Below are 11,879 nucleotides of genomic sequence, written 5' to 3' on the forward strand. Positions count from 1 at the left end.
TTCCCTCTCGGTCGGGCTCGTTTGGACATGAGAGGTGAAGAGAATACCATCCCTCCAAGTGGAGTCCGTGACCGTGCGCGGTCCCATTCAGGTCGGCTCAATCCCTCCGGCCGGTAGCGCCCGGCTGTGCGTGCGTGCGTGTGTGTGTGGTGTGTGGCGACAACGGAACGGCCGGTGAAGGATCTGCGCACATCTTGCAGCTGTTCACACAAATTATACTGATCACATTCTGCATTTTTTTCGTGCGCGTCGGTGTCAGCTCAGCTGGGAGTGGCTGGAATTGATGAGCGCCCGTGCGATTCCGTGCATGGAGTTTCTGTCCAGTAGGAGTAGCACACAAAGCAAGAGGGTCGCGATCGGACTGTGGACGGCATACAGTTCCCTCTTCCGCACGCACGCAGCGCGGGCTGGCTGCTTAAATTGACCGAAGCATCTGGACTCCTCTGCGTTTGACTGATTGATCGACATACTCACATCGTCTCCGTTACTAGCACTGTACAAGTACAACCTCTCACGGCCCGTCTTGCCTGCCAGGCTTAAACGAGCTAGTCGTGCTATGCATTATACCGGAGAAAAAAGGGCTTAATTTACGAGAGGACGAGATGCGTGCGTGGGAGTAGTGGTTGGAGATGCCCTTGGCTTGGTTGATCTCCTAACTCATTAGGGATCGATCGATCCCACTTGCTTAAGCACGTTGGCAGCTAGCTATGCTATCCATGGAGACCATGCAGGCACCCTAATCCTCATCTACATCTGCGTGGGTGTATGGCTATCGATTGATGCAGAGGTCGGGGGTTTAACCTCCATTTCCCAAAAAAAAAACATGTGCGTGGGTCTGGAGCACGTCACCGTTTCCAAGACCCATCGCCGTCCCACTTTCCCGTAACCTCTCCTTCGTCTTGCCTCCTGTATCTTAGTCTCCTACTCGCTTGCTGGTGCTCCTACGTGCTTAAACAATGGAGATGTGATGCGTGCTTACTGCTTAACATTATCATCATCAGCTGATGATAATACTCCTATAAAACAAGTACGAGTGGTACCCCGCTGCCTCAGCGCGAATCACGGGCTTAAGTTGGCTAGCAAACACATCTCCTCTCTTTTGCCATTCGGAAGCAAAGGCGCGGCAGCTCGCCCGCTCTAGTCTTAACCTCCTTCCTTCCCAAGGCAAGCAAGCAAAACCAAAGCAAGCGAGAGGGAGAGAGGGATGGGAGGAGACCTGCAGCGGCGGGGCGGAGCCGTGCGGTTCAGGATGCCGCGGCGCCGGGCGCTGGCGGCGGGGCCGCCGCTGCTGCTGCCCGGGGCGGCGGCGCAGGGGGAGCGCGGGACGAAGAACAGGAGGAAGAAGATGGCGGTGGCGCGGCTGGGCGGCGGCCGCGGGGGCTTCTTCGGGGCCGTCCGGCGGCTGCGGATGCGCTGGGTGGCCGCGGCCTACCGGCGGGCGCTGCGCCGGCTGCGCGCCTTCTACGCCCGGGCGCTCGAGGACCTCCTCGAGGGCGCGGCCGCCATTAGCATGATGCAATCCAACTACGCCGGCGCCGACTGCTCCTTCGGCACCGCCTTCGCGCCCGCCGTCACCGTCGGCAACCGCTACTGATGCCGGCCCCCCGGCCGAGGATCTGATGGAGCGGGAGATCGAGCACGCCGTCCATGGTTACGCTTGTGTTTGCCTCAGCTGCTTGGGATCAAGCGACGTGCCCCCTCCTTGATCTGTACGTGTACGTACGTATAAATTCTGTTGTTTAAATTAGCTAGCATGTTACTACTGCTACTTAATTTCCAAATCAGAGGACAGCAGATGATGATTGATAAACTAAACGAGGAAAGAAAGAATCAAACTTGTTTTCCTTCGAGTGTTGTCCAACTATATTATCTTCTCCAGATCGAATTCGTTGTACGCGTACCGTACACTGCACATACTGTATGAATCAAAGTTCTTATTAATTACTTGATCTTTTCTTCACAAGAAAGAAAGGTTAGTCATTAACTTGGTCTAATTATCGAGCAACCGTTGCTGCATGCCTATGATGCACTATGATGCCAGATATAGCAACGACTACTAGTATTTTGTTTTCTCTCCCGTGGAGACAGCAGTCTGCAATTCTTCAAGAACAAATCCATGGAAAACCAGACTATACTACAACTCTCCTCCTCCTCCTCCTTCTCCTCCTCTTCTTCTTCTTCTTCTTCTTCTTTTGCGACTACAACTTTTTCGCCCCCAGTTTTTCATAAATTAACCAGGCAACTCTCGTCTTTTTTGACGCTGTATAATGGAAGGGGCAAAAAAAAAACTTCGAAGTGGCAGAATGAAAGTCTAATGGAGGAGCTCACGTCACGTCGTGAAGTTTGAACCACTGCTGGCGGCTTGAGACGCGAGAAGAACCGGATTGAATATGGAAGAAGACGACGACGGCACTGCAGCCTAGAATGTACTACTAGTACCACATTATGTTTGCACAAGTTGCTTGTGCTGGCTCGTCACTCGTCAGATGACATGACAGATAACGAAAATGAGAATATGCCCGGCCGGCCTCTCCAGGGCCGGACCACAGATTTAGGAGGCCCTGGGGCAAGACATCAACAAGGGGCCCTTTTGACTAGAAAGCTTAAAACATTTTCTATTTGAAAAGCAAAGTAAATATCTTGTGCATAGCGTAGACGATGATCTTTGGACTTTTAAATTGAGAGTACAATTTATTTATTGATAAGGTGAACTACACCATGATAGTAATGAAACAATGTAGTTCCACATTAACTCGCTTTCCTTAATTTGAACAAGGGAGACCTTATTTTGTTCTGCAAAACATATAACCTTGTCCAAACTGGTTGCTACTTAAAAAAATTCTGCTACCATCGGATAAGAAGTTAGCACATATACGTGTTCTTCACTCCCAAGAAATTTACGCAGATAATAACTCAATTCTTCCAACTTTGTTGTTGTGGATTTGAAAAGCTTACTCAACTTTCTGGAATTATAAGTTTGTGAAAAATGTCTAGAATTACTATCTGGAGGGACCACAATATCATTATGTCTAGAATTACTATGTCAACTAAAAAAACCTAGCCTTATCATTCAGATTGTCGTAATTTGGCGGATCAAAAATATTAACAGTGCATCATTGATGTTCATCGACACTCGGTGGTCTTTTTACCAGATCTTCTAGACGACATGACAGTAAACAGGAACAGTTAGCACAAAATAATTAATACAGGAAAAAACACAGCTAAATATGTATTGATGTGGATGTAGGTTGCCAGATCCGCAGGTTGCCGTAGTCAGCACGAACGAGAAGACCACACCAAGAACTGAATAATTCCCCCCATTCTGCAGTTCTTCTAATCTCCTGACTTCCGCGGACTCTCTCACACTTAGATCCAGTTAATATCCGAAGAGCACCTATGCAGGTAGATGCGGATTCGTCAGAGCAGGAGGGCAAAGCGATTTAATTGAGGAAAGGGATTATGGAAAGGAAGAAAAGAAGAACACCTACCGTCTCCACATCTCCAACATCTAGTTGATGGGGAACGAGAAGAACACTGAGAAAGGAAGGAGAGCCGATTTGGGAATGGATTTTTGCCTTGAATCTCCATTAATGGCCGACGGCGACCTTGGAATCGGTAAGGCATGGGAGCGGCGGCGCTGTTATGGGAGTCAGGACCTTGCGAAGTGGAGGGGTCAAGGAGAAAGATTGACGATGGGTTTTGCCCCCACGGCTGAATCGGCCCTCTCCTTTCTCGATATATTTCTTGGGCTTCTTACACGTACGAAGGAATACTCTCGGGCTGGGGCCCCTGCCTTCCGGGGGCCCAGGGCGGGTGCCCCGTCTGCCCGGCCTATGGGCCGGGCCTGGGCCTCTCGCGCGGTCGTCGAGCCGACCAACTGGCAGGGGCGGGCCCACGTTGGCCCAGCAGATAGCACAGGACACCGGGTAAGAAATCCGCTTACCTTATAAAGATAGAGCCCAATAGAGAGGGACACCGGTAAAAAATAGCAAGGGACACCGGTAGTGCTGCACGCAGCCCAACATGCATCTCGGGCAAGCGGCCCAGCAAGGAGCACAGCCAGCGCGTGACGCACGGATAGAGCCCACTCTCACGATGCGAGTCGCCGGCCGCGAAGGAGCAGGTTGGGGATAGAACGGGCAGAGCATGACACGCCACATCTATATCGATCTGATTTGCCTAAGAAAAAAACTATCGATCTGATCTATGTCCGCCTCCGCCTCTTCGCTTGTTTCGTCAGTTCGAGGTCGCCAGCGACGGCGAAGCCAAATCTGCCAAGTCGCCGGAGAACAAAATTGGTACTGCACTAGACCCCCAAATCCCGAATGCTATGTGATCTATTATATACTCCATCCGTCCCAAAATAGATGACCCAACTTTGTACTAAAATTAGTATGAAGTTGAGCCATCTATTTTGAAACAGAGGGAGTATATCCAAAAGTTAATTCTTAATTGCTTTTATAACCTTAGGGCACTAGCGTCTAGGGCTACTGGATAGTAGGATAGGGCTAGAGAACTTAGCTGTATTTGGTACTGGATTATCTGCACTACTGTGTGGAGATTGGAGAAAAGATTATAATACTCTTGAGCGTGGGCTGGACACACTGTTAGACATAAGCACACCTTGTGTCCGATTGGGATTAGTAGTCCAAGTAGAATTAGGATTCCTAGCCGTGTCGGTCATGTAACGAGCTAGTCTAGCCTGCTATATATACATGTAGCAGCCCCCTGTAATCTTATAACGAAAAGATCGAAGCAATAAAGGGAAAAAGTCCAGGAGCGACACGCCCCTGCGGCAATCAAAAATACATCGTTCAGTTTTTCCTCTGTCCTACTTTACGATCGCAAGTATACGCCGGATTCCGTCGAGAGGAGTCGCTACGTCCGCCAAACGCTATCGATCACGTATTGCTATAGCCAGCCAACAATCGATTAAGCTGCGTGCTTAGCTGCTTGTTCGGCTAGCTTACACGTACGTGGTGTTCCTGGGTGAATTTGATCTAGCAACGATCAAAAGCCAACAATTGGTATCTAGAGCCTCGACGATCTACGATGACGGACAGCGATACTGAGTCGGTCAGTCGGCACGCGGTTCAGGGAAAAGTCCGGCAACGGCGGTTCCAAGGCGAACAAGAACAGCGACAAGGTGAAAAAGGGCGGCAAGTCAGCGACTAGTGGTGGCGGAAAGGGCGGCGCCAACGTACTAGCGCATCGCAACATCCCCATCCAGTACCCGATGCTCACCGACGCCAACTACGGCGTGTGGGCAGTGAAGATGAAGATCATTCTCCGAACCCTACGAGTGTGGCAGGCCATCACGGACGACGACGTCGACGAGGAGTGCGACGAAGGTGCCATGGCCGTCATAGCCCAGTCTGTGCCAGATTCCGTGCTGATGACATTGGCGGAGTTCGAGACAGCAAGAGAGGCGTGGAACGCACTCAAAGAGATGAGGATTGGAGAAGATCGCGTCACGTAGGCTCGGGCACAAGTGCTGAAGCGCCAATTTCACAAGTTGCAAATGGAGGAAACTGAATCGGTGAACGACTATGCCATGCGCCTGACTACTTTGGTGAGAGAGATCCGCGCGCTTGGTGCAAAGCTCGAGGAGACCGAGATTGTGGAGAAGTTTTTCAGTTCGGTGACTGACAAATTCACGTACATCATCGGCACGCTCGAGCAGCTTTACGACATCGACGACATGACCATAACGGAGGCGATCGGACGCTTGCGGACATGGGAAGAGAATGCTCGTGGTTGTCGAAAAGGCAATGGAGGAGGTAGTGACCAACTCATGTACTCACGCGCAGATTGGGAGTCCCCAAGTAGCAAAGGAAGGCGCAACGTTGGCGAAGGCTCAAGCAACGCAAAGCGCGGCGGACAAACCGGAAAAGGCAAAGGAAAAGGCAAGCCACAAGGTCGTGGTAAGGCGGACCGATCTAAAGAGCGGAAGCCACGGAACTTGGATATGTCCGAGGTCAAGTGCTATAACTGCAACGAGATGGGTCACTTTGCGAAGGATTGTCCGGAGCCTAACAAGCGGGAGATCAAGGCAAATTTGGCGAAGCAGGAAGACGAACGTCCAGGTCTTCTGATGGCCGAAGTTTGTGATCTCGTCCAAACAGCGGTTGTGAAACCAAACCGGAAGGTGCTACTTCATGAGAAAAAGGTAACACCAAAGTTATCCGGGAGCCAGAACGTGTCGTGGTATCTAGACACAGGTGCCAGTAACCACATGACGGGGTGCAAGGAGAAGTTCCTCGAGCTGGAATATGATGTTCAAGGCTCGGTCAAGTTCGGTGATGGTTCAAATGTGGAGATTTGCGGGCAAGGTTCTGTCCTCTTCGAGGGTCTCACAGGAGAACATCGCATACTCACCGGAGTGTACTACATCCCAAGGCTTCGCAACAACATCATCTCTGTCGGGAAACTTGACGAGAATGGATGCAAGGTGGATATTGAGAACGGAGTGATGACGATCTTCGACAACCTCCGAAACGTGCTAGCCGTGTTAATCGCACACGGAACAGGCTCTATATCCTCAACCTTGATCAATCTCATCTGGAGTGTTGGCTCGCCAAGAGTGATGATGATTCGTGGTTATGGCATGCTAGATTTGGACACGTCAACTTCTACGCCTTGAAGAAGATGTCGAAGATGGAGATGATATCTGGGATGCCGTTTATCGACCATGTTGATCGAGTATGTGATGGGTGCTTGGTTGGAAAACAGCACCGCAGGCCATTCCCTTCTCAGTCTACCTATCGTGCAAGTGATGCACTCGAGCTGCTCCATGGTGATCTATGTGGCCCTATCACCCCAGCAACTCATGTAGGAAAGAAGTACTTCTTCCTTGTGGTAGATGACTACTCGAGATATATGTGGGTCATTCTCCTACGATCTAAAGATGAGGCGTTTTGAAGCGTTCAAGAAGCTGAAGGCTGCAACGGAGATGGAACACAAGCTGAAGGTTCGCGCTCTACGGACAGATCGCGGCGGAGAGTTTACGTCGAACGAGTTCAACGACTACTGCGAGAAGATTGGCATAAATAGGTTCCTCACGACACCTTATACGCCGCAGCAGAACGGGGTTGTTGAAAGGCGCAATCGAACCGTCGTTGACATGGCGAGAAGTTTACTCAAGAGCAAGAACTTGCCGGGGACTCTTTGGGGAGAAGCTGTCTCGACAGTGGTCTATCTTCTCAACCGGGCTCCAACGAAGGCATTGATCGGCAAGACTCCGTATGAAGAAATTTACGGACGGAAGCCGAATGTGTCTCATCTACGGACATTTGGGTGCGTGGCGCATGTGAAGACGGCGGAGCCGCGTCTCTCAAAGCTTGCCGATCGCAGCACCAAGATGGTGTTCATCAGATACGAGAGGAGTTCCGGCACCAAGGCATACCGCTTCTACGATCCACGAACCAAGTGTCTACGGATTTCACGCGACGTCGTGTTTGAAGAAAACCAAGCGTGGAATTGGAGCGCAGCAGCCGACGATGCTCCAAACAGTAACATATTCACAGTTGAATTTCCAACTGATGATGATGCAAGGGAAGACGTCTAGGTGGTTGGCAAGACACCCAACCAAGGTGACCGCAACGGCAGTGATCACCATGGTGCCGACACCAACGACGACGCGCATGGGTCGCAAGGTGATAGCAACAACGATGCGCAAGACACGGGTAGAGATCTCGACAACGACATCGACAACGAGGCGCATAGTGATGATGACAATCAAGATGATAGTCACGATCACGACGACTATGCCGACGACGCGGATGCCAACGACCCGGCATCTACCACGCCCGAGACTCAACCGTTTTCCTCAAGTGCATCGACGCCGACACAATTTGTGTCGCCCCCTTCGCAAGCCACAACGGATTCTTCCGGGCCTCGTCGCTACAAGACCCTCAAGAAAGTCTACAAGTACGCAAAGTCAGTTACGCTCGAGTACTCTGATTTGTGTTTACTCGGAGTTGAGGAGCCGGCAAACTTCGTAGAGGCGAGCAAAAGTTCAAGTTGAATGCACGCCATGGATGAGGAGATGAAGGCGATCGAGAGCAATGGCACGTGGACTTTGGTAACCCAACCTCCGAACCAAAAGGCCATAGGTTTGAAGTGGGTTTACAAGTTGAAGAAGGACACGAAGGGTGCCATTTTGAAGTACAAGGCAAGACTCGTTGCAAAGGGCTACATACAACGTCAAGGAGTTGACTATGAGGAGGTGTTTGCACCGGTTGCTCGAATCGAGACGGTGAGAGTGCTCCTAGCTTTGGCAGCACAAGAGGATTGGAAGGTTCATCATATGGATGTGAAATCCGCTTTCCTCAACGGCGACCTCAAAGAAGAAGTGTACGTGGAACAACCCCTCCGCTACAAGAAGAAAGGAGAAGAAAGGAAAGTTTACAAACTCAAGAAGGCATTTTACAGGCTAAAGCAAGCGTCAAGAGCTTGGAACGCAAAGTTAGACCGAAGTTTGGTCTTGCTCGGATTCAAAGGATGTTTCCTCGATGATCCTAAAGACAGTCTATCAAGCACCGAAGAAGAGGTGAAGGTTGAAGACGTGATCAAGAAGGAGCGTTGGCAGCAAGCTATGGACGAGCCGACGACAAGAATGATGATCCCTGAAGTGCTACAAGAAACGGCAAAAGCAATGCTTATGAGTAGCAACAGTCGTGTTTGGGATCCAGGTGATAACAAGAAAGTTGTACTTAGGGGGTGAATGTTAGACATAAGCACACCTTGTGTCCGATTGGGATTAGTAGTCCAAGTAGAATTAGGATTCCTAACCGTGTCGGTCATGTAACGAGCTAGTCTAGCCTGCTATATATACATGTAGCAGCCCCCTGTAATCTTATAACGAAAAGATCGAAGCAATAAAGGGAAAAAGTCCAGGAGCGACACGCCCCTGCGGCAATCAAAAATACATCGTTCAGTTTTTCCTCTGTCCTACTTTACGATCGCAAGTATACGCCGGATTCCGTCGAGAGGAGTCGCTACGTCCGCCAAACACTGGTGGAAAAACAGGCTTCCGTCCAGCCCCATAAGTCGCGAAGCTGTAGGAACCGCGACTAATGGGACCTTTAGTCGCGGTTCTGGAGGTGAACCGCGACCAAAGGCCTGGGCCCAGGGCGCTCGGTGGCCAGCTGGCGCACGTGAGGGTCTTTAGTCGCGGTTGGCCAGGACAACCGCGACTAAAGGCCTTCGGGCACCTTTAGTCACGGTTTGCCAGGCCAACCGCAACTAAAGCCCCTCCCCTATATATACCCATCCAGCAGCCAACACTTAGCCATTTGGAGCCATTCTCTTCACAAGTGGGTGTAGGTTTGCTTTTGGTTCCTCTTATGCACATAAGGTGTTTGATGAAATGCCCCAAGAGCATGAAACAAACATGACATGAAGTGTTGGAGCCACACTCCTCGATCGCGGTTAGCAACTTGATGAACCTTTGATGTGTCATTGATAAAATATGCATGTGTGCAGTTCATTGTTTAATTTATATTGTTTGTAGCTAGTTAGTTTAACAAATGCATGATGGTTAATTATATATTTTATATTATAATAATGCAGATGAATCGGCAATGGATGTACGGTAACCGACTCTCCGGCGAGTTCACTACGGGTTTGAAAGATTTCCTCGTAGTGGCTAATGCGAACAAGCAGGGGGGTTTTGTTATCTGTCCATGTGTTATCTGTAAGAATCAGAAGGGTTACTCTTCCTCAAGAGATGTTCACATGCATCTGCTTCGGCACGGTTTCATGCCAAGCTATAATTGTTGGACCAAGCATGGAGAAAGAGGGGTTATAATGGAAGAAGATGAAGAAGGGGATGATTTCATCGATGAAAGCTATCTTGCTCATTTCGGTGATACTTTCATGGAGGATGCTGAAGGTGAAGGGGAAGGTGAAGAAGAGGCACGTGATGATCCCGTTGATGATCTTGGTCGGACCATTGCTGATGCACGGAGACGCTGCGAAACTGAAAAGGAGAGGGAGAATTTGGATCGCATGTTAGAGGATCACAGAAAGGCGCTGTACCCCGGATGCGATGATGGTCTGAAAAAGCTGGGCTGCACACTGGATTTGCTGAAATGGAAGGCAGAGGCAGGTGTAGCTGACTCGGCATTTGAAAACTTGCTGAAAATGTTGAAGAATATGTTTCCAAAGGATAACGAGTTGCCCGCCAGTACGTACGAAGCAAAGAAGGTTGTCTGCCCTCTAGGTTTAGAGGTTCTGAAGATACATGCATGCATCAACGACTGCATCCTCTACCGCGGTGAATACGAGAATTTGAATGAATGCCCGGTATGCACTGCATTGCGTTATAAGATCAGAGGCGATGACCCTGGTGACGATGTTGAGGGCCAGAAACCCAGGAAGAGGGTTCCCGCCAAGGTGATGTGGTATGCTCCTATAATACCACGGTTGAAACGTCTGTTCAGGAACAAAGAGCATGCCAAGTTGTTGCGATGGCACAAAGAGGACCGTAAGTCGGACGGGGAGTTGAGACACACCGCAGATGGAACGCAATGGAGAAAGATCGACAGATGGTTCAAAGATTTTGCAGCTGACGCAAGGAACATAAGATTTGCTCTAAGTACGGATGGCATGAATCCTTTTGGCGAGCAGAGCTCCAGCCATAGCACCTGGCCCGTGACTCTATGCATCTACAACCTTCCTCCTTGGTTGTGCATGAAGCGGAAGTTCATTATGATGCCAGTGCTCATCCAAGGTCCGAAGCAACCCGGCAACGACATCGATGTGTACCTAAGGCCATTAGTTGATGAACTTTTACAGCTGTGGGGTGGTGTCCGTGTGTGGGATGAGCACAAACAAGAGGAATTTGACCTACGAGCGTTGCTTTTCGTAACCATCAACGATTGGCCTGCTCTTAGTAACCTTTCGGGACTGTCAAATAAGGGATACAATGCATGCACGCACTGCTTACATGAGACTGAAAGTGTACATTTGCCAAATTGTAAGAAGAACGTGTACCTTGGGCATCGTCGATTTCTTCCGAAAATTCATCCAGTAAGAAAGAAAGGCAAGCATTACAACGGCAAGGCAGATCACCGGCCGAAGCCTGCGGAACGCACTGGTGCTGAGGTATTTGATATGGTCAAGGATTTGAAAGTCATCTTTGGAAAGGGTCCTGGCGGACAATCAGTTCCGAAGGGAGCTGACGGGCACGCAGCCATGTGGAAGAAGAAATCTATATTCTGGGAGCTAGAATATTGGAAAGTCCTAGATGTCCGCTCTGCAATCGACGTGATGCACGTTACGAAGAATATTTGCGTGAACCTCCTAAGCTTCTTGGGCGTGTATGGGAAGACAAATGATACAAAGGAAGCACGGCAGGACCAGCAACGTTTGAAAGACCCTGATGACCGGCATCCGGAATGGTTTCAAGGTCGTGCCAGCTACGCTCTGACCAAAGAAGAGAAGGTCATCTTTTTTGAATGCCTGAGCAGTATGAAGGTCCCGTCTGGATTCTCGTCCAATATAAAGGGAATAATAAACATGGCGGAGAAAAAGTTCCAAAACCTGAAGTCTCACGACTGCCACGTGATTATGACGCAATTGCTTCCGATTGCTTTGAGGGGGCTCCTGCCGGAAAATGTTCGAGTAGCCATTGTGAAGCTATGTGCATTCCTCAATGCAATCTCTCAGAAGGTAATCAATCCAGAAGTTCTACCACGGTTACAGAACGATGTGATCCAATGTCTTGTCAGTTTCGAGTTGGTGTTCCCGCCATCCTTCTTCAATATTATGACGCACCTCCTGGTTCACCTAGTCGAAGAGATTTTCGTTCTCGGTCCTGTATTTCTACACAATATGTTCCCCTTCGAGAGGTTCATGGGAGTATTAAAGAAATA

The 11,879-nt window shown here is 49.7% G+C and overlaps 1 protein-coding gene across 1 annotated transcript; it reads left to right on the top strand.

Moving 5' to 3' along the window:
* The first annotated feature begins 909 nt into the window (after positions 1-909).
* Positions 910-1,949, top strand: LOC123131099 (uncharacterized). The gene has a single exon (XM_044550858.1). It carries the CDS (start codon positions 1,205-1,207, stop codon positions 1,592-1,594), a length of 390 nt encoding a protein of 129 aa, XP_044406793.1. The 5' UTR covers positions 910-1,204; the 3' UTR covers positions 1,595-1,949.
* The last annotated feature ends 9,930 nt before the right edge of the window (positions 1,950-11,879 follow it).

This window comes from Triticum aestivum, chromosome 6A, assembly GCF_018294505.1.
Source record: "Triticum aestivum cultivar Chinese Spring chromosome 6A, IWGSC CS RefSeq v2.1, whole genome shotgun sequence".
In the NCBI taxonomy this organism is placed as follows: Eukaryota; Viridiplantae; Streptophyta; class Magnoliopsida; order Poales; family Poaceae; genus Triticum; species Triticum aestivum.